Source organism: Oryza brachyantha, chromosome 10 (assembly GCF_000231095.2).
Source record: "Oryza brachyantha chromosome 10, ObraRS2, whole genome shotgun sequence".
NCBI lineage: Eukaryota > Viridiplantae > Streptophyta > Magnoliopsida > Poales > Poaceae > Oryza > Oryza brachyantha.
This window is the reverse complement of record NC_023172.2, coordinates 9,625,015-9,647,261: the sequence shown is the minus strand read 5'-3', so window position 1 is coordinate 9,647,261 and position 22,247 is coordinate 9,625,015. Positions and strand designations below refer to the sequence as shown.

General features: G+C 41.7%; 3 protein-coding genes across 3 annotated transcripts; all 3 read left to right on the top strand.

Moving 5' to 3' along the window:
• Nucleotides 1-969: 969 nt before the first annotated feature.
• On the top strand, nt 970-3,551 carry LOC102708093 (cyclic dof factor 1-like). Its single transcript, XM_040528506.1, has 2 exons — nt 970-1,155; nt 1,977-3,551. The coding sequence occupies exons 1-2, from the start codon at nt 1,066-1,068 to the stop codon at nt 3,228-3,230; spliced, it is 1,344 nt and encodes a 447-aa protein (XP_040384440.1). The 5' UTR covers nt 970-1,065; the 3' UTR covers nt 3,231-3,551.
• Nucleotides 3,552-8,729: 5,178 nt separating this feature from the next.
• On the top strand, nt 8,730-13,678 carry LOC102712663. The gene is made up of 4 exons (XM_006661700.3): nt 8,730-9,020; nt 9,208-9,799; nt 12,376-12,416; nt 12,511-13,678. The coding sequence occupies exons 2-4, from the start codon at nt 9,403-9,405 to the stop codon at nt 13,357-13,359; spliced, it is 1,287 nt and encodes a 428-aa protein (XP_006661763.1). The 5' UTR covers nt 8,730-9,020; nt 9,208-9,402; the 3' UTR covers nt 13,360-13,678.
• A 623-nt stretch (nt 13,679-14,301) lies between these two features.
• LOC102712391 (soluble inorganic pyrophosphatase 1) lies at nt 14,302-16,291 on the top strand. The gene is made up of 9 exons (XM_006661699.3): nt 14,302-14,342; nt 14,485-14,597; nt 14,700-14,728; nt 14,823-14,888; nt 15,009-15,116; nt 15,203-15,268; nt 15,366-15,486; nt 15,615-15,696; nt 15,847-16,291. Exons 2-9 carry the CDS (start codon nt 14,498-14,500, stop codon nt 15,887-15,889), a joined length of 615 nt encoding a protein of 204 aa, XP_006661762.1. The 5' UTR covers nt 14,302-14,342; nt 14,485-14,497; the 3' UTR covers nt 15,890-16,291.
• Nucleotides 16,292-22,247: the final 5,956 nt, after the last annotated feature.

Below are 22,247 nucleotides of genomic sequence, written 5' to 3'. Positions count from 1 at the left end.
AAATTTAGATAAGATTATGACTTTTTCCGTAAAATAGAACACAATAGCAAAGACAACCATAAAATAGAACACAATAGCAAAGACAACCATAAACCCATTGCCAACTAAGGCTTCAGCAAAAAAGACGAAAAAAAGAACTTCCGAGATATAGCCCTACTAAATAACTAACTAACAGAACGAGAACAATGCATAGATGACAACCAAAAGAAAATAATGTCCAAACTTTGTATGCACCTCTATGCATAGTTCTGCGGCCACTGATCCACACAGAAGCATGAACTACAGATTTTACAAATAAAATATTTTCGAGCATAGCTATTCTGGTTTTGATGATCAATACAAAATACAACAACGTGGACATAAAAGCCAAGACCGTCAATAAACACAATCAATAAAAATAAAGTACCTACCAATATACTTCCTCCGTCCCTAAATGTTTGACGCCGTTGATTTTTTTTACACGTTTGACTATTCGTCTTATTAAAAAAATATATATAATTATTAATTTTTATATCATTTCGTTTATTGTTAAATATACTTTTATGCATATATATATATATATTTACATATTTTAAAAAAAATTAAATAAAAAGAACGATAAAACATATGTTAAGAAGTCAATGTTATTAAATATTTAAGAACGGAAAGAGCAGTAAACTACGAAGACGATGACGAGGATGACGAAGAGAAACAAAGCGAAAACATATATACGTGGTGGGGTGGTGAGTGCAAAAGAGGGAAAAGAGAGGATTGCAGCCAAGCGAAGCGAGGTGAGGGAGGGGTGAGGGCGACGGCCGGGTGGGAAAAGGCGAGGAGGAGGAGAAGCGAATCAAAAAACGCACCCTTGAGGCCACAAGGCCAGCTTGTGGCTCTCACCCCCTCCTACGTGGCCCCCACCCTCCTCCCTCCCTCCCTCCCTCCCCTCTTATACCCATGGCCGCCGCCTCTTCACCCCCAAGAACCCAAATCCTCAAACTACACACACCTCCTTCGTCTTCGTCTTCTTGTTCTTGTTCTGGTGCAGCAGCAGCAGGGATAGAGAGGCAAGGAGAGTTTGTTGCTGAGATGGGTGAGTGCAGAGGAGGAGGAGGAGGATTAGGAGATGGGCTGATCAAGCTGTTCGGGAAGACGATCCCGGTGGCGCCGGAGCCCAAGGTTGGTGTCGATCGGGGATCATGGCTTCTCTTGATCTTCTTTGTTTCTTGCTTGCATCAATACGCCTTCGTTTCTTTGGTTGGATTCAGGTTTCAGTTTGGCAGCTCCTTCTGCTGCTGCGTGTGTGTCTGATAGGTTCAGACTTGATCGAGTTGTGGCTTGGCTGTCTTAATTCTGTTTGTCTCCTTTGATCCCCAAGTGCGAAAAAAAAAAACTTATTTTTTATATTTGTTTATCTGAGGGCATGAAAGAAATCCAAGGTTCAGTAGTTCTAGTAGACTTGTAGTTGATGATTTCCTTTCTCTGAAGAATTCAGTAGGAAGGATAATTGATGTCATTTTGCAGTTTACTGTACCACTCTTTCTCTTAAGATTATGATTAAGAGTTTTATCATGGGCTTGACTTTGGTGCAAATCTGGAGTTCTGAAGATGGGCATGTTCAGTTTGGTTGGTCTCTTCAGGGTTGCGACAAAAGGCTTGTCTTTTAGCATGTAGGATCCATCTCCGCTGGTCCATTTCCTTTCTTAATGTTGTGCAAGAAAGAAAATAACTTTTTTTTTGCCTTCAGATAGGGTTCACCAACAGAAGCCAACTCCCAAATCCCAATAGACCAAAAGTACCTAACACCTTGGGATATGGGAAACTGAACAAACAAATGAAAAAAAGAGGATTTTTTTACATAATTACAATATTTAGTGATTATCCTGCACCGTACAGTTGTAGACATCTGATTCATTAAAAAAAGTAAAAAAATTACATAATTACTAGTGTTTATGAAGAACTAGAGTGATTCTCTGAACTAATCAGGGAATGGATTTCAGGATGTTGAGCAGCAGAGTGGCAGCAGCAGCAGCTCGACGGAGTCGGACGTCCAACAAGCCGCGCACCATGACGCCGCCGACCCCTCCCCGCAGTCGGAGGTGGTCGACGGCGACGACGACCCGGGCAACAAGAGCCCGGCGCAGGCGGGCGGCGGCGGCGAGGCGGCGAGCCAGCAGCAGAAGGAGGAGATGAAGCTGAAGAAGCCGGACAAGATCCTGCCATGCCCGCGGTGCAGCAGCATGGACACCAAGTTCTGCTACTTCAACAACTACAACGTCAACCAGCCCCGCCACTTCTGCAAGAACTGCCAGCGCTACTGGACCGCCGGCGGCGCCATGCGCAACGTCCCCGTCGGCGCCGGCCGCCGCAAGAACAAGAACGCCGCCGCCGCCTCCCACTTCCTCCACCGCGTCCGCGCCTGCGCCGCCGCCATGCCCATGCCTCTCGCCGCCGCCGCCGCCGAAGCCGCCACCGCCGCCAACGCCACGGTCCTCAGCTTCGGCGGCGCCCACGAAGCGCCGCCGCGGCTCGACCTCGCCGCGCAGGTGGCACACCGCCTCAGCAACGCCGCCGGATCGTGCAGCGAGCTGTCGACCAACAGGGCCGACGCGGAGAAGGCGACCGCCGCCGCCGCCACTGTACCGAAAACGGCAAACGGCGTGCATCATCCTCCTCCTCCAGCCATGAACAACGGCGGCGCCATGTGGCCGTACAGCTGCGCACCCTCTCCTCCCACCTACTACACATCAGGCATCGCCATCCCGATATACCCGGCGGCGGCGCCGCCGTACTGGGGCTGCATGATCCCTCCTCCGGGAGCTTGGAGCCTCCCATGGCCGGCCATCCATTCTCAGCCGCTCTCATCACCACCCACGAGTGCACCTTCCGTCTCCTCCATGGCGACCTCCTTCACACTAGGGAAGCACCCAAGAGACGGTGGCGACGAGGAAGGAAGGGACGACCACCACGGCAACGGCAACGGCAAGGTGTGGGCGCCAAAGACGATCAGGATCGACAACGCCGACGAGGTCGCCAGGAGCTCAATCCGGTCCCTCTTCGGCTTCAACGCCGGCGGCGACAGGAAGGCGGACGACGACACCGCCGCCGCCGCCGCGCCGCACAGGCTCACCACCGTGTTCGAGCCAAAGAAGGACGCCAAGACGGCGAAGCATCCGGTGATCTCGAGCCTGCCGCTCCTGCACGCCAACCCGGTGGCGCTCACCCGCTCGGCGACATTCCAGGAGGGATCTTGAAGGCCATCTGCTCCAATTTTTGGTTGCTACCTTCTCTGAACTAAACATGAACTCAGTTAGCCTGACAAAGTACTGAATTTATTTTCTTTCTTTGTTTTTGGTGAATCAGAGGACTGTATACTAGGGTATTTGGTGGGATTGTATGACTTAATGTGTACTTATATAGTTGTAAAATAGGTTAGCAATGTAAATACTAAATAGAAATTAGCTGCTTGAATAGTTATGTATAGCTATTTGGGTTTGGAGCCAGGAGATAATAAGGCCCCTGGTTTTGTAGATACATAATAAGAAAGTAGATGGAAATATATGGGTTTTGAGGTATTTCCATTTCTTCAGCATCTTGTTGGTATTGCTGCAAACTTGATGTGAATTGTGGTAGATTCTCTACAGTAGATTACATGCATGATACATACACTAGTCCCACTGGATTCATGGTATGGGTGAAGGACATTCTGTCGTTCTGGTAACCTCTCTACTCCCTATCGGCAAACTTTAAGTTTACGTATCTGACTATCTATTTTATTTGAAATTTTTTTAAAAAATTTAATAAAAAATTAGTTGCACGTAAAATATTATTTATTATTTATCAATTAATAAAAGCAAAAATATTAATCATAAATTTTTTAAATAAGATAAAAAATCAAACATTATAGGTAAAAAGTGAAAGATTGGTTTATTTTAAGAGAGAAGTTGTCTATGTCTCTTCTTATCTCAGACCTGGCAGGGACAGCAGAAACAGTATCTGATTTCTCTGTTTGTGTTTTCTCTGCATCATTCCTTTTGTATTTATTTCTTTGTGTTCCTTTTTATTTTATTTATTGTGCCTTTTGGTTGAGATAATTGGGCCATGAAAGTGGTGCAAAAAGTGGAGGCAGGCATGGCCAAAAGAAAAGAAAGTGACAAGCAACTGCTTGTCCAATTGCTCCCACTGACCTTAAAAGTGAAAGCTGAATGCTTAGCCTCCTTTTACATGCTGCCAGATCAGTCCTACAAGCCGTCCAACCAACAACAAAAGGATTCAGGGAAAAAGAAAAGCAAATAATTTTATGAAAAGGCTTGATCTAGCAAAAGATTGGAGATGGACATATTGGCATTTTTTAGAGGGACACATGTACTCAAGGAAAATACCTTTTTTTTATCACCTATATTTAACTAGTTGTTGGATATCCTGTCTATGCATTATTAACTTAATATGATGGAGTCAACACTCAACACTTCAACAGAGCTAGTATTAAACACATGTATCACATTTATGAAAAATAATGACCATTTTCAACTTATGCACATTATATTTCCTCTACGCTATTAAAAATACATTTTCTAGAAGATTATTTTTAATATCCTTAAAAAAGCACCTCCAGGTATAAAACTTACACTCAAAATTTTAGTATCTCAAAGTATAAAGTGCCTGGAGGACCAAATTTCACACAAAAAATATGGTACCTCTCCGTATTTTCTCGACGATGGTAAAATTACTCTTCCTGTAAAAACTTTCTTCTACCGCATTGCTTATGTTACTTGTTTTAAGCTATTTGTTAAGTATATTTTTCAAAATATTAAAGTTACCCTATAATCAAGTAAATAATCCATAACAATAATATGCTTAATAATATGTTTCAAACACTACCTTAAAATCCCTTGCACAGTAAAGAATGTAGTGATTAACCAAACTTGCTTTTTGTTAGGTAGCAAGGCAGCATTGCAATGCTCTAAAATATGGACTAAATTAGCACCATTCATACTGTCTCCCTTTGCGCGTTGACATTTTGTTGGTGCCATCTCCACTACTCACTCACACCACCGTCAACCAGCGCTCAATAGAGTATTTAATTATTATATTTGACCTTCCATCCATCTTCATGTCAAATTGTCAACACATTGGTCAGAGCCATACACACAAATGCGCCTAAAAAGTGATGATAGTAATATCGTAATAACTAATTTAAACGTTGACACACTACTGCTGAAGTGATCAGCACTATCTGCATCACTGCATGTCTCAATGGTAAGCATGCTTATCACTTAAGTGCCCACTTAACAGCCTTTTGGGGGCATTGCTTAGTGCATGGACATTGCACCAACAATTCACAGAATTGTGTAATCATAATTGAGCTCTCAAAAGATAGGTTAACTATAAAGTTGAATACTTGATCACTGTGTGTTAAAGGCGTAGGTCATGATAATAACATAAATCCTTCAGCCCATTAACTACCTTTCTAGGCATTGTTTCAAAAGCAGTTAAAAATCCATAAAAGAGTAACTCAGAAATGTAAAACATATATGTTAGTGAGCTGCACATGAAGAAATTTCAAATACAGTCTGACTCAAGAACACAGCCATGCTTTCTGATGTTGTGTCTATCTTCAGTAACTTTCGGCCATGTTATGAAACAAGGGAAATTATCCTTTTGACATTTGGAGGTCAAACCCAATAAGAAGTTGCCAGATAGCCGCCTATACGTCATTGACACCTCCTCACACTTTTTCAAAGTGAAGCACCCCCTCAAAAAATAAAGAGATTTATAAAAACTGTTAAACACTTTGCAAAAGCCCTTTGAGTGCACTTTCCCATCATCAAAGAAAGCAAAGAAAAAGTAGCCAAAGCAGACTCATGAGTCACTGGGGAGAATTCTAACATCCTAGATCACAACAAGTATTAAACAATCTTATCGCGCTTGTTTCGAATTGTATTTTTGTGTGAAGTCAAGGTTTAATAAGAAAACAGCATAAGAAAAAAAAAAGAGACAGAGATAGTGAAACTCCAACCAACCCATTATAGACACGAGCAGATTTTTAAGAACGTCGTTCTCAAAAAAGGGCGAGAAAAAAAAGATGTAAAAAGTAAAGGTGAATATGCCCTGTAAATGACGCACAACTGATGTTCACCAGTGAATCGCTAGCAATCACACAAGCTTTCTCAAGTGGCTGCTAATAGCAAATTATCTAAAATGTGGAACCATTCAACACTTGGCAATAATTAATTGGCATTATGAAGATTTTACATGAAGAATAAAGTATCATGCTCATGTTTCATATGATATATGTTTGAGTGAAAACTGTAGTATCCGGTCAAAAAAAAGCGAAAACTGAAACAATGGTAGTAGAAGTCATAGCTTCAGTTTGGTCCATAGAAATGACCCATGCAGGTCAAATTTGTATGTTGAATCCAGATTCAGAGAAAAAAATACATGGCAAAAGATGTCAAAAGATGGTTGGTCCAATTGTGTCCACACCAGCCATAGAATCCAAACACAGTTATGGCTCAGAAATATTTTGTCAGATACAACCTTATCAGAGGGAAAAGGGGTACCTGTGAATTTGTCAATCAGAGGAGGACATATCAGATGAACATGGCCTCATGTCCTCATCTATCTGGCAATCTGTTTCAGAATTATTGGAAGCTTTTTATATCAGGTGAAATTGGATTTTGCAGGGAAAAAACATTTGCATTTTCACAGGCTCTTCTGAAGTGTAGTACAGCACATATAGGTTGCTTGCAACATGTTCCAACTGAGTTGATGGCGAATAAGTTTCTAGACTGAAAGATTGAACGCCAACTCATAAAGATTAACACATAAGAAATGCTTTGAAAAGAAAGAGCTCTGAACAGTACCAGTCATTGTCTCTTTGATGGCAGCATTATACAGCCAAGGGCCTGGCTTTTGCATCATTTTCATGTCGGGAGTTAAGGTGTGATGATACACGTCCACACCCTCATCCTTCAGCGCACACACACACACCATCAGATTTAAATGCCATATCAATCAATCTGCATGGGATGATTGCTGTGTAGTATACATGAGAGCACAAGCCACAGTTCTTCATGAAGAAATGTCACATCGCAATTGAAGCAAACCCATATATATATATATCCACATGTCCAATTTTCATGATCACACTTCCCTGCACAGCCTTTCTGTGCAAAATTGATGGATGCAAAACGATCAAGAGCAAGACCTGCAAATGTGTTGCTGATGGCCATTGACCAATCTTGGGGGAGCCATAGGATGGTTAAACCTTCAGAAAGATTCTGCTTGCATGGACAGTGACAAATGGACAATATAAGAGCAAATCATGAGCAAAAACATCAGAAAGATGTATGCTTAATATATCAAGAGATGATCAAGATGGCTCACAGCTTCAAGCATGATTGCAGCTGCTGAGCATATCTGAAGAAAATACCAATTCTGCTTACATAGACAGTCACAAAATGGAGAATATAAGGGCAAATCAAGATCAAAACCTTCAGAAAGATGCATGCTCAATGTATCAAGAGATGATCAAGATGGCTCACAGATTCAAACATGATTGCAGCTGCTGAGCCCTGAGCATATATCTGAAGAAAGTAACAATTCTGCTCACATGGGCAGTTACAAATGGACACAGCTAATTGGGCCAAAGAAACAGACGAATTAGCCCTCGATAACCCACCTATAGATTCTGGATCCCAGTTCCAATCATCCGAAAGAGTGATCAAACAGGAGGATGCTGCAGTCGGAGAGACATCTCTGCACTGCACCTGCAAATCTTGGCGATACATACTCCAAGAGAACACAGCAAGCAGCATTGCTACATGCGTAGTCTTGCTGCTCTGATGGCCGGTGTCAGGCGGCGGCCGACGAGCACGGGCGGAGAATGCACCGCCGGCGGCCCGCCGCGGAGGGGTTTGCTGATGGCCGTCTGATTAAGAATCAACGATTCAGATTGGATGCCATGCCATACCCATCGTTTCCTGAGCTATTTTCTGTTCTTGTAGGTGTTCTTTCCCCACCCCCCGGATTAGTTGTAGTGCAATTGCACTGTGATATAGTCCCGCTGTCCTAAAATAATTAAATTTTATATCATAATATAAATATTTTCTGTAGTGATGTTCATAATTTCAACATGATTTAAGAGTCGATCAGATGTTTTGAAAGAAAATATAAGCAATTTGTTTAAACAATAATCATTAAAGTGACTAATAGAGAATATTTTCTTATTCTATGCTAAACACCCTAAAAATATTTATATTTTGATATGCAACTACTTCCTCATGACATTTTATAAGAAGTTTTGATATTACGTGGTGCTAATATTCAAACAAACAAGCAGAAATAAACAAATAAGACCCCTTTGATTCAAAGAAAATTCATAATAATTTTAGAGGATTTCATTCCTATAGGAATTTTTTCTACAAAACCCTTTGAATCAAAGAAATAAACCTTATGAATTCTATGAAATGCCATTTTCCATACAAGTTTTGAAAAAAATTTAACAAGAGGCAGAACCTTATGGGAAAAAAATCATTTTGAGTCTTTATCTCTACTCATGTGTTTTTTCTGTAGTCCACTTAAACAGTCATTCTTACCTTACCTTTTTACTGTGTTTTGCATTCCTCTATTTTACGCTCACGTTCATATGTTTTTCATATTTTTTTCCTTTTTTCATTCATTTAAGTGGCCCTAAAAAGACAGAAAATGTTTTTTTTTTCCAAAATTCCGAAAACGCCCTCCTCCTCGTGCCTGGCACCGCTAGCTAACCTCCCCCAACTCCTCACCCTCCCTCTCGCTTCCTCTCCTCTCCACTCCCTCGCCGCCGCCGTCGCGGCCCCGCAGCCAACGGCGGCCGCCGGTCCCCACCTCTCACTCTCACTCACCTCTCCCGGCGGCTCCCCCCCCCTCCCAGCGGTGGCGGCGAGGGGCCTCCTCCGCACGTCCGCGCCGCCGCCCCAGATCCGCCGTCCAGGACGGGGTCGACGCTCCGCTCACCCGCCAGGCGGTCGCGGGAGGCCCCCGCGCCCGGCGCCTCGCTGGTATCCACCTCTCCCCTTTCCCTGGTTTTGGTCTGGTACTAAAATTGGCGCGCCGCTCTGAATTTAGGGCTACAAACCTAATTGCTGAACTAAACCAAATCATCCGTAGCGGGATGATTTGGATGGATTGCGATCCGAATTTCGGGGGAAGTGAAATCGGGTTAACTTGCCCTCTTTCTCTTTGCAGGTACATTTTGAGTTGGTTGTTCTTGTAAGTGGAGTTCTGCCAATTTAGTTATGGATGTTCGGGTGATTACTGTTACTGAAGACTGATGGAGTAGCTACAAGGGCACCTTGGTGTTGGTATGCAGCAAGAACATCTGGAGATAAGTGGGATGTAGAGGCTGCACAGGGTTCTGCATATTTAGAGGTTTATTGGGCGATGGGGTCATTGTGCTGCGTGGCGGCGAGGCCCCATGGGGCTAGCACGGCTAGCCGGGAGTGGTCCTCGATTGGACGGAACGACCCACTCTGGCGGACCAACGCTGGCTTTTCGCCGCCGCTGTCTAGGAGGTGGGAGTACTGCATCAATTCCGAGGGGTTGTCGTATGGCTCCCAGGGCGACAGCGGAGCTGCTGCGCACTATGGTTCGTCGCTATCTTCAAATAGTAAAGAGCCTAGCAGGAGCTGGGAGAGAAGTGAGCTTCCACTAGATCATCATCGTTACTCCACCTCGGAAGGTGCCATTTCGTATTTTAACAGTCCGGATGTTACCTTCCACAACCACCATATTATGCTCCCTATGCTGCAGGATTCTAGCATTGACGAATACATGAGAGGTATGCTTCTTGGAGTAGCAGAATGTTTTGTATATCTTGATATTCCAGCTACTTGTTTTTTTAATGTCTTCTAGATTTGAGTGTGACCAAGCTGTTTCAAACTGAACAATTGTCCTGCATTTCCATTTCCCGTATTGAGTAAATTCTCAGATTTACTTATGTGCCACCATGTGGCTTGCTAAATCCTGAGGATGCATTAATTCATACACTGTTTGTAGTCTCTATCCTGCAACTTGTTAAAGTACCAAGCACAGAACCATGCAGTAAACATTCTTTTAAATCATTCATACATGACAGATGCACTACCAATTTCCTTTTGATATGTAATGTAGAATAGAACCAAGAATAACACGAATGAAAATTATTATATTATTTCATGGGATCATAGCATGCCAAATTGCATTCATTTTGTTCCAGTCCTCCATAGAAAAATGTTAAACTGCTTTCATTTTCATCTTGTGCAACAACACTGTCGTCTGTTGACAATGCATTGGTACTTGGAACTTTATGACTTTGTTTTTGGACTGGATCATAAATATCTCAAGTATGGTGGCAACAGGAAAATAAACATTATTTCATTATAATTGGTGAAATCTTGTCTCATTTATTTGCATTGTTCATTGTGATTTTGTTTAAGGGATAAAAGTGATAAATCATAACTGGCATACTCTATTTTGTTATGGGCAGTGGCCATTAACAATGCCCTGATTTAACTATAGATTGCTGGAGTTCACATGTCTTGATTAATAATTAGCAGCCTTTCTGATGATATTGGTGCTCATTTTTCATGGTGGGATGTTAGTATCTTGTTGAACAAGGGACTTATGACTTGAATGACACAATTCTCTTCAACCTGCTGATCTGATGGATTGTTGTTTTTACTGTTTTCTTAGCTATTGATAATGATTAAGACCATTAATTGATTAGATATTCAATTCTGTAGTTATTTCTTAGGATATTATCGTTGACTGTAGTGGTCACCTTTGCCTTTGCACATTCATCTCAAATGATGCGATTTATTATATTAGGATGAATTTTTCCATATGGTCCTTTATGAATAGATGATCTGATTTGGCTGTTCAAGGTTCTCATCTGGTGATCTTTCATAAATTTCATGCAATTGAGTTGGATTTTTAAAATGGGAGTGCAAACTGAGTTCACCTATTTGTTAGGAAGTTAGTCCCAACTTAGACTTCATAAATATCATGTACTGCAAATTTAGTTCTGGGTTTTTACTGCCCAGTTTTTCATGATGGCTGCTTGGTATGGGTTGTTCAGTTTTTAGATGATATACCTAACTCTCTTGTCTGGTGATCTTTCATTAAAAAAACTTTATTAAAATAAAAAAGTTGAAGTGCGATCAGTACTATACCTGTGTCATCTGCATTTACATATGCGCCATAAATGCTTTGTTAACTTCCTTTATCTGAGGTTCCAACTCAAAACTATTAATGTCTCCTAGTCTCAATAAATGGGCACTAATGACTGAATATTTCCTGTAAAAACTGTTTCTAGTGAGGCAGATAGGAGAAAAATGTATATTCTCCACTAGTCTCAGAACAACTTTTTTCTTATTTGTACCGCCTGTTGTTCTGTATGTACTTGGACTCTAGACCATTGGTTGTTATTACTATGGCTATCTAGAATCCCCCACAAACCACAATTGAATGGCTGTGGGAGAGAAGGCTGCAAGGGCTGGACCCTGGATGTAATCTTTAAGCATTGACATGAGGATTGAGGATAGAGGTTTTACTTTTCTTATTGGCATGTTAGGAATGCAACCCCCCTGCACATATAACTTCGACCTCTCTATAGATGTAAATAATTAATTGACATATGGAATCAAATAATTGAGGACAAGCTTAAGAAGAGAACCATTCTTATGATTCCCTACTATCATGGCTGTTGTGGACTATCGGGATGCCATCCATGACACGCTAATTTAGTTTTGAATCATATTAAACTGATGATCTATATCTGAGTTACTACTGTATTCATGTTATCACACTGTAGTTAATAGTTATTACATCAAAACTAGGAAGCATTGTGCATTGAGCACTGCTAATGATTTCAGAATCAGATCATAACTGGTTTTGATTTTTGGTATATTCTCTGCACAAGTCCTCTTTATTTTTTAACCAAGCATAAGTCTCGTCTGATTGTTGTTTTGTTTCTTTTATTTGACCACATCATTGAAATCATGACTAGAAACTTTGTTTTAGGTGATATCTTTATTTTAATTGTACATCAATTGTAAGATACTCTCTAATCTCTATACCAAAAGCTGTACTTTTGTATATAAGATTGTGGATTATTTGAATAACGTTGCCATTCTCATTGTTGTAATTTGATTATTATCGAATGGTTCTATGAGTGTGTGATGACATACTCTCTGTGGCTTGTGCGTGTTTATTTTTCTTTAGTTGACCATGTATGGTGTTTTGAATTACATAATATGATGATTGTTTATGCATCATCATTTTTGTGTGTACATTCAGACGTGTATCCAATCTTATCCCATGAGATGTACAGCAAGATCAATTGTATTAACAATAGTTAATTGTATTTCTATGCAGTCTCTGTGGCCGAGCCAATAGGTGCATTGCTATTGTCAGAGGTATGCCATATGATGGTTTTATGTTCCTCTTATTCTTATAAGTTCTGTTCTTCCTTCATGCATAAGAGGACCTGATTTTCTGCTCTTTTTGTAGGGAATATCAGGACAACAAAATAGTGGTGGTTCCACTTCCTCTCGCTCTGATGGAAGTGAATATGATATTGTACCAAAATCATACTCGTCTACGCCACGCAACTTCCCAAGTCGTCGATCATTCCTGTCAAAGCCAATCCATCCTCTTTCGTTTCCAGAGCATGCACTAGAAGGGCAAGAAACTGATAGCCCTGTTGCCAATGCAAGCTCCAGCAATCCTATGCCCTCGGAGTTCAAGGCAATAGGCGAGATCCGCTCTTCTGGTCTGATGGACTATGCCAGTGGCAGCCATGGGGAGTCAGCAAACTGGAGCGCTGCAAGTAGCATGGATCTAACTGACTTATCAGAGCGACCTGAGACTGAGCGCTCTGGACCACTGCGTTCTAACAACATAATGGATAGAACAAGGTGCGACCTTTGTGAGAGGCTCTTGTCCAAGAGATCGCCCTGGGGTTCTCGTCGAATCATCCGTACCGGTGACTTGCCAGTCGCTGGTGTGCTTCCCTGCTCCCATATCTACCATGCCGAGTGCTTGGAGAGAACCACTCCCAAGGGGCAGAAACATGACCCTCCTTGCCCTGTGTGCGATAGGCTGGCTGGCAAAGACACCGAGCAGTGGTCAATTTGCAGGCTAAGAAATGGATTCCCAAGGCTAAGATCACTAGGGGAAGGCCCATCTAGGGTTTGGAGCTGTGCCCAAGCTGGGGACTGTGTGGCCGGTGCTGTCCAGATACCAAGAGCAAGTAGCATCTCTCTGCTGAGCCGGAGCGGCCACAAGAGGCATGCCACTTCCAAGGGTGAATCCGGCAAAGACTGGGCTGAGACATCGTCAAGAACTGCCTGCATGTAGCCTTTGCCATGTAGCTAACGATCGTTTGCCTTCCATCGTCTCTTGTTGATGTCGATGCAAAGGCTGATGATGTGTATCGACGCAGATGTTGCCATGGGTGGTTTAGCTGGTCCGGCTAGGAAATGACATAGATGTGCCTATGTAGCTGACTGAAATTCGCCCCCCTTTTTTATATATCAAACATGAGGGTTGTAACCTTGTTCATAAAGGTTGTAGATCTTTACATATCGAGGAAATTCTTCGTGACATTACATTGAAATTTGTTGCCCATCTATTTCGTCATCACACCAAAACTTGCCATATATTCTGTTGATGCTGGCGCGCTCTCCGTACTCGCTCCTGCCCCTTGTGGTAATTATACCAGCTAACTAATACCACATAATTAGTATCATCTTATATTAATTTGTATCATCTAATTTATAATTTATCATGTTCCAATGGGATTCCGTTCGATAGTCGGCCTGGTAAATGGTACGGAAATTCCTTATTATACTGATACTGTCTTCAAAAGATATAATATAAAATAATATATTTTCTGATCATTTTTAGTTAAGATTTAGTTTTTTAATTTCTTTTAACATAATATCTGAAGTAACCGCTAAATGGTTAATTCATAATTTATAAATATGAAAAATTCCAAACCATTTATTTAAAAATAACAAAAAAAAACTATTTCTAAACGTTTTCATCCCTACTTGTGCCTAGCTCTGCGGCGACACAAGCGGCTGCTGCACCGGGGAGAGCAACACGGAGAGATGATGATTGGATTTGCAACACTGCTAATACTGAATACTTGCATGCTCATTGCCTATTTAATTTCAGGGTTGCATGCAGGTGGCGTCTGTCTGACCAGCCGCTGTTCCCGCCACTTCTCCAGGACCTCCAAACCCCAACCTCCCCTCTCTATATAAGCAACACATGGTACTTGTTCTTCCTGCATCCTTGCTCTTTTCTGCTGAACAATCAAATCCTGTGACCGTCTGGTGAGTTCCTCTCCAGATCCTGTGGTCATTTTGGTTCTTGCTGTAATCAAGCAAAAAGGAAGTGCCCTTCTTGTTCATGGCAGCACTTCTTTCTTGTCCTCCAACTGTTTGTGGTTTATTCATGGGGCCTTGCATTTTGCAGCTCTGCAGGAGAAATGGCTGAAGCCAAGAAAACCCCATGTCTGAACGAGCGGATCCTGTCGTCGCTCTCGAAGCGATCCGTGGCTGCGCATTCCTGGCATGATCTTGAGATAGGTGAGTAGGTGTCAAGAGAGAGTTGTCCATAGTGTTTTCTCCTTTGGATGTAGCTCTGGAGGTTCAGAGATGCTGATGACTTTCTAATCTCCCAAATGCTAGGACCTGGAGCTCCTGAGGTTTTCAATGTTGTAAGCATCATGCCCTGATACATTGTCATCCTGGGTAAAGTGATGCAAATGTGTTGCTTTCAGATGGATCAGGACTTCACATGTTTTTCTGTAGGTTGTTGAGATCACAAAGGGGAGCAAAGTGAAGTATGAGCTTGATAAGAAGACTGGGATGATCAAGGTACACACTCACTGCTGAAGTCTGAACCTGGTTGCATACTGTTCAACATCATCTCAATTGAGTTTGACAAGTTCAGCAAGTTGATGCAATTGATTTTTTTCTTGCAACCTGTCTCACTAGGTTGATAGGGTGCTCTACTCGTCGGTGGTGTATCCGCATAACTATGGTTTCATTCCACGGACACTCTGTGAAGATGGGGATCCAATGGATGTGTTGGTCCTGATGCAAGTGAGCATGAAACTACTGAAGTTTTTTTTCTTTTTCTGCTTGGGTTATGTTTTGAGGATGTCTCTAACTCAGCTATACATGAACAGGAACCGGTGATTCCTGGTTGCTTTCTTAGAGCTAAGGCCATTGGCCTTATGCCCATGATTGATCAGGTATGAAAACTTCTTGTCTCTCCTTTTTTCAGTAGATTTGCTTGTGAATGTTTTGTCTTGTTATCCTAATGGCACACTTGCTTTTGGAAACAAAAAGGGTGAGAAAGATGATAAGATCATTGCAGTTTGCGTCGATGATCCTGAGTTCCGCCACTTCAATGATCTGAAGGAGCTCTCTCCCCACCGCCTTGCTGAAATCCGCCGCTTCTTCGAAGACTGTAAGATTCAATTTACACACCAAACCGAAAAGAAAAAAAATAATTCAGATCCAGCACAATCAATTTACAGGCCAAACAACTCAATGACTGAAAATGCCTGAAGTTCCTTTCACTTGATCTTTTTGCAGACAAGAAAAATGAAAACAAGGAAGTCGCTGTAAACGATTTCTTGCCACCGGCCACTGCTCTGGAGGCCATCAAGTACTCCATGTAGGTTCCTTCTGAAATACTAGCTTACGAGCATGGTGTTCTTGTTTTGGCTCTGCCTAATCTGCCTAAGGAAACAAATTAACATATAACATGGGACACTTCTGAACAGAGAACCCTATCTTATTACTGACATATGCATGTTATTTTCAGGGATCTTTATGCTGAATACATCCTGCACAGTCTGAGGCGTTAGTTGCCAACGCCTGATGGTGCAATCAGCTTCCTAAATACCATAAAGAAGACAAATAATTCTCTTGGATGATGCTCCTTCAGGAGCCATATTTGCAGTATGTCTGAAACAAGGGATGCTGCCTATGCTTCTTTCTGCATATATGTTCAGAATATGCAGATCAATATATCCTCGATTGCTCACAAATACGTTGGTCCAACTAATTTCAGGCCGAATCATCGATTGCATGATAAACGGTGTAATTTTTGTACTGCAAGTGATAAGTATTGTATAATGCCTTGTCTAAAATACTCCTTTAACGATTATGTATTGACCTTTTGATTTGTTTTGACTGTTAACTGTATGACATTGATTTTATACGTGTTGATCTCTATGAAGGCAGTATTGTTTTGGACTTTTAATTGTGGCCAGGAAAAAAAAACAACCGTGAATATAATGTCAACAAGAAATTGACAGAAAAAGTAATTAAACTTAAGTAGGATTATGGTGTCGCTTTCTTTAGAAAGAAAAATATATGTGAGAAAAAATTACAAAGCATTTATGATAGCACGTCTTATTTGAAACCAATAAAAAAAAGTTTGAATGAAAAGATATATACGAGGATATCTGTATTTCCATCCTAAAAATCACAGTTAACACAGTATATTCTATATCACAGCATATGAATGCAAACCACATAGTGATAGGCACGAGTCAACCCATGATTAATATGTGACTGACTCTAGTTTAACTAAATAAATAAAATTTTACTTTTAAAATATCAAAAATAAAATTTATTTCATTTAGTTAAATTAGAACCGGTCTTAAATTACATGTGGACCGATCCTGTGCCTATAGGATCTACGAATTTTCGTCGAGCCACGTCACAGATTTTACAAAAATCACTGACACATGTCCTTCACACGTAAGCTTTTGATCTTTGCTAACCAGAAAAAAGTCTTTATAGTGATACCATGAAAAAAACCAATCACAATATACTTATTTCCCAATTCTTGATCATCGTATATTTATTTAGTTTCATTAGAACAGTGATGTATTCAAACTACATATGACATTAAATTAACATATTATCTCGAGATAAATCCACTTTTGCTCTCTTAATTATGACCTTGGTCTAACACTGACTGACCCCCCTCAACTCTTCAAAATGTTTACATCTTTTCCCTAGTATCAAACATGGTGGTTTTTTTATGACGTGGTATCTACATGGAGTCTAGGTGGATGGAAAGTGATGATATGAACAAGCCAATCAATAATAGATAACATCACAATAAAGTAAAAAAAATCTCTAATATACATATGAACATTGTTTTCTTTTTCTATTTCTTATCATTAATCATATTTATTATTTATTTTAAGTTGCTAACTAGGACACCACCTAACACTACGTACGTCATCAAAAACCACCTCGATTCGACGAATGGAACTAAAAGTAAATGATTTTAAGAGTTGAGAAAACAAGGCGATAGTTGAGAGACCAAAAGTATTGGACTTTGTCCTAGCTATTATCTCATTTATTTGCATATTCTTTCCGACAGTAATGCCATGTAATGCATATTTGTTCCAACTTAATTACCAAGTTACTTTGATTAGTAGATGGCACTATAGGAAAGTATTCCTATATGGATACCAAGTTATTTACAATAGCTACATAGTTGGAACACCTGACAATCTATTAGACACGTATAAAGGTGCTTAATAACTGACTCTCTAAATCACCACGTAAGTAAATTTGGTGACATGGAGGAAAGAGAGGGAAAGAGAGAAAAATTGTTGTCATGCATGACAACGGCTTAGAGTCAATTGTTAGCATTTATTCAAGGAAATTTTCTTGCATGAGGGTGTATAAAAAGGAAACTAGCGTAATAAAAATATTTTATTGCATTTATATCAAAACCACACCTGACTCTACCTTTGTATGTATCATTCTAAAATAGACTCTCGTTACTGACGTGGCTTGAGATAGAGCCTATAATGGGCTCTACCATTGAACATGCCCTTAGATGTAGATCACAGTTGTTGTGTTGCTTTACTGCATACCTTCCAACGTACATACTGTACGTACCCTCCTACTTTTGTCCCTGAATATCAGGTTTCTATATTGCTTCGGAGAAATTAAGGATGATCGAAAAGGACTATGATGTACTCACTGATCAAATAAAGGTTAATTATAAGGGGAGTGGAGGGTGGTTGGAGGTAAGATACGAGCAATTTGTATAAGGGATGTTTGGAGGAAAATCAGTACTCTAATTAAGATATCTTACATTTTAAAGATAAATTTTGAATGTATGAATCCTTATATTCAGGGATGATGGGAGTATCTTACATGCTACAGTGATCAGTCAACTAGACCTACCGTTTTTAAGGAAAATGATTTCGTCGTACAATCAATCCATCCATTTAAAAAGATGACATACTCCTATGTTTCCTATACACCCGACCACCAAAAATCTAGGACATACAAACCTACTATGTAACGTGGTTATATGTAAACACACTAGAAGATACCAGATCAATTTCTATTCTCAATTGTAGGTCTTAGACGATGTGGTAGGTCACTATAAAACATGAGAAAAAAGCCCACCACAATATCATGCCAACTATCCATCCAATTGATTAAGGCATAGAAGGAATGTAACCTTAATCCCCAACCACATTTCTAGCCTCCTAGATCCTAGCCGCCACAAGGCTGCTCAACTTCCCTATTCGATCTTTTGCTTCACATCGTCTATCGATGGCTATCTCAATCTTGTGCCATTGGCCATCAGTACCCTCACCTTATATTGTCGCTCATCGGTGACACCATTGTTACCTCCAAGATGCTAGCCACCTGCGCGTGCCCTTGACCCCTTCCTCAACCCTCAAACAAATGCCATCGCCCACCATCCACCACCACCCTCAACTAGCTTGCTGCTAACCCTCTATAGGCCCTTTATCAGGTTTTGGGGACCTAGGGGCTGGCCATTCTTGTCCAACCTGGCCCCAACCTATTCCATAGCCAACCTTAGAGGAAGAGATATGTGAACTTTTTAGTAGTAAAAATAATACATTCTTAGTTTGGTTTTGATAGTTGTCGCGCTACTGCGACATGGCCTAGCTAGGCCCCTTGTCATCGCCCGTCGATCTCCCCCATTCCTCGCTTGCCCGCTCTTAGCTAGCGAAACCAAGCATGTGCCACGCACGATGCCCTGCCGGTTGTCGCTTCCCCTCCTGACGCCCTCACCCATTTAAAAGGTAAGCTCTACCATCCAGCCAATTGATAGATGTTTTGTCAGGGGCATTGGGGGCCCGTTCAGAGCTGGGAATATGCGTAGCCGAGGCTAGGGATCAAATTTACCCTGATAGCCATTTCAAGGCCAGGTCGAGGCCGTTTTGTCCAACCTATCCCTGACTCGCCCTATTGCCAACCCTACGTGGCATGTACATATATGGAGCCTATATATGTGGGTGAAGAGTAATGGCATCAATATGCCAATCAATAATGAATCTAAACATAGTAAAAATGAAGAAAATGCCCTGATCTACCTATCATCCTTCCTTTATTCTCTTTCTCTCATTAAACATATTTACTCCCTCTATTTTATATTATAAGACTTTTTGGTTATAACAAGATTCACTATTGATCGATATATATTATTTTTTATATATATGTCTAGTACTATTTATTTTAAATTGCTAACATGGATACCACATGACACCACATCATCAAAAGCCAACTTAGTTTGCCAGGGACTAACAGTAAATGATTTTAAAAGTTGTTGGACCAAGGCTATTGTTAAGCGACCAAAAGTGGAGTCATGTACTTGCATATATGTTCCAATAGTAATGCCATATAATACACATTTGTTCCAGCATATATACGTGATGATTAGTAGATGGCACTATAGGATAGTATTCCTATGGATACCAACAATAGTTACTTAGTTTGCACACCCCCTGGCAATCTATTTTTATGGTAGATTAAGATTAAACTTTTTCTGGTGCTTAACTGCGTGCCCTAGTCTGTTCATATATATACATACTCTCATGCTTCCTTGGTCACTTGATATTAGGAATCTACATTATTTTGGGGAAATTAAGGATCGGTGAAAAACACTAAGATGCCCCCTCATCAAATAAGGGTTATAGGGAGAGTGAGAAGGTGGTTGGGGGTATGATAGGAAGAAATTTTGAAGAGGGGTGGTTGGAGGGAAATTTGATTCTTTAGAATAATTTATATTTAAAGATAAATTTGAATGTTTTAATCCCTTATAGTAAGGTCAAAGGGAGTATCTTACACTTTAAGGAACATATCTTTTATACATTCCATCCTCCCATTATAATAAGACGACAGATCTGCTACTCGTATATGCTTTACACACGATACCCCTAGATCTCCAAATAGGCGAACGGGTGTGGTCTGTGTGGAAGATATGATCGACGAAATCCTCCTTGGGGCCTGGGGCAATTTAATATGTGGCCCATGAATGTATCCAGGTAAGGCCTAACACCTTGTTCCTCGGAGGACGTAGTAGGTCACTAGAATACATGAAAAAAGGCCCATACCCATGTTGGTCCAACTATCCATCCAATTAATTAAGGTATAAAAGGAACCTAACCGTAATACCCACGCATATTCCTAGGCTCATAGATCCTAGCCGCCACATGAGTGCTCTACTTCTCTCACATGATCCTTTGTTCTCAATCGCCCATCATTAGTCCCCTCAGCCTTGTGCCATTGGACACTAGCACCCTTACCTAATATCATTTCCTGTTAGTGCCGCCATCCTAAGCTCCAGGACACTAGCCACCCACACACCAATTCCCTTAGCCTTCGATGTCGAACACATGTCACCACCAACTAACCATCAGTCACCACCACCTTCAACTGCCAGCCGCTTGCTGCTGACCCTCTACAGCCCCATGAACAGGATTTGAGGACCTAAGGGGCTGGCTGTTCCTGCCCAACCTAGGCCTATTGTGTGTGTTGCCAACCGTCAACCTTACAGCTAACACTAAACCCACTTATTCTCTCATTGCTCTTTTTTAGCGACAAAGTTGAGCACCACGCACACAAGGGACTAATTGCCCAACTAGAAGCCTCTCTAATAAGATACTATTTAAATAATGGAAATGGAGAAACACTTTTTAATAATGCAAATGGTTTACATCTTCTACCTCTGATATAGTTATACCGCAAAATATCTAAGAATTAAACACATAAACAACAAAATCAAAATTAAGGAAATCGACCAATACATGGTAAATATCAACCGATGATCATCTCATCCACGTGGCAACTGCCATAGGGGAGATACACCAGCTCGTTGCCAGTGAAGCCATCACCAACGTCGACTACGGGTGGCGGCACCATGGGTGGCCACCTAATCTCATCCTCAAACGTCATGCCCACCAGTCGTCGTCGCTGGAGGTAGCTCCTCATCCATGCCGCGTCATGTACCTTGTTCTTCGCTGCCTCCACGAATGCCACCCTCTCCTTGTCGCACCCGACGACCTCTAGAGCGTCGTCACGATTGCCAAGGCGGAAAGTCGCGACATCGAGCGCTAGCTCTGGGTCGGTGTGTGCGTCGTATGCACGCATCGCAAACTGCTCGAGCGCGGCATCGAACACAGCACCACGCATAACCATGGAGATGACACCGGCAACACATTGTGATGGTGCGTGGGGCCCCTTGAGGAACCGGAGCTCCGTGTGGCTAAACGCAGCACAAAAGTTGAGCGTCGTTGATGTGGCAAGTGGCCCCAGGATGGCGAGCACGGCACGGTCGTGCGCTAGCGCCGCCTCCTCTGGCGTGCCATGGCTGCCAACCTCATACCTCATGTCAAACTTGTTGGTGACGTACCCTTTCCACCGCCCGTCCGCTGCCCTCACCACGCCATGGTACTGCACCACCTTTATGCCGTTGTTGGGACCGGCGCCGGCCATGGCGCGTTGAGCGGAGTCCTGGCGGCGGGCAACGAACATTGCGGCGTCGATGGGCTGTGAGAAGGTAGCTAATGAGGTAAAGTTAGCGAGCACAGAATTTATAGAGTAGGTACTTGAAAACTCCAAATATGTAGTATAAATGCAATTTATTGATAGGAATAAATGCCTTCTACTTTTAAAAAAATGCTTTGAAATCCTTGTTGCGTGTTGAGAACCAAACTAAAAATCATATCTAACCAGAAAAAAAATCGGTGGAGATGGGCTACATCCATCATGCTCTCCGGCCCGTCACTAATGGTTGACACATATATAAGTAGTAAGATCCAATGGCTCCTCTCGATCCCCTTCTCCTCTTGGCTTGCTCGGCTCATTGGGACACGGAGTCGGCTTGAGAGCGCAAAATTTTAAATCTTGAATTGAAGGGGCGCGAAAAAT

What these genes read in the sequence shown, in the direction of transcription:
- LOC102708093 (XM_040528506.1), top strand. Translation starts at nt 1,066, where the DNA reads ATGGGTGAGTGCAGAGGAGGAGGAGGAGGATTAGGAGATGGGCTGATC. An exon ending in CGGTGGCGCCGGAGCCCAAG is followed by an intron (nt 1,156 to 1,976) that starts GTTGGTGTCGAT and finishes AATGGATTTCAG; the next exon opens with GATGTTGAGCAGCAGAGTGG.
- LOC102712663 (XM_006661700.3), top strand. Translation starts at nt 9,403, where the DNA reads ATGGGGTCATTGTGCTGCGTGGCGGCGAGGCCCCATGGGGCTAGCACG. An exon ending in CATTGACGAATACATGAGAG is followed by an intron (nt 9,800 to 12,375) that starts GTATGCTTCTTG and finishes ATTTCTATGCAG; the next exon opens with TCTCTGTGGCCGAGCCAATA. An exon ending in GTGCATTGCTATTGTCAGAG is followed by an intron (nt 12,417 to 12,510) that starts GTATGCCATATG and finishes CTCTTTTTGTAG; the next exon opens with GGAATATCAGGACAACAAAA.
- LOC102712391 (XM_006661699.3), top strand. Translation starts at nt 14,498, where the DNA reads ATGGCTGAAGCCAAGAAAACCCCATGTCTGAACGAGCGGATCCTGTCG. An exon ending in CTGGCATGATCTTGAGATAG is followed by an intron (nt 14,598 to 14,699) that starts GTGAGTAGGTGT and finishes CCCAAATGCTAG; the next exon opens with GACCTGGAGCTCCTGAGGTT. An exon ending in AGAAGACTGGGATGATCAAG is followed by an intron (nt 14,889 to 15,008) that starts GTACACACTCAC and finishes CTGTCTCACTAG; the next exon opens with GTTGATAGGGTGCTCTACTC.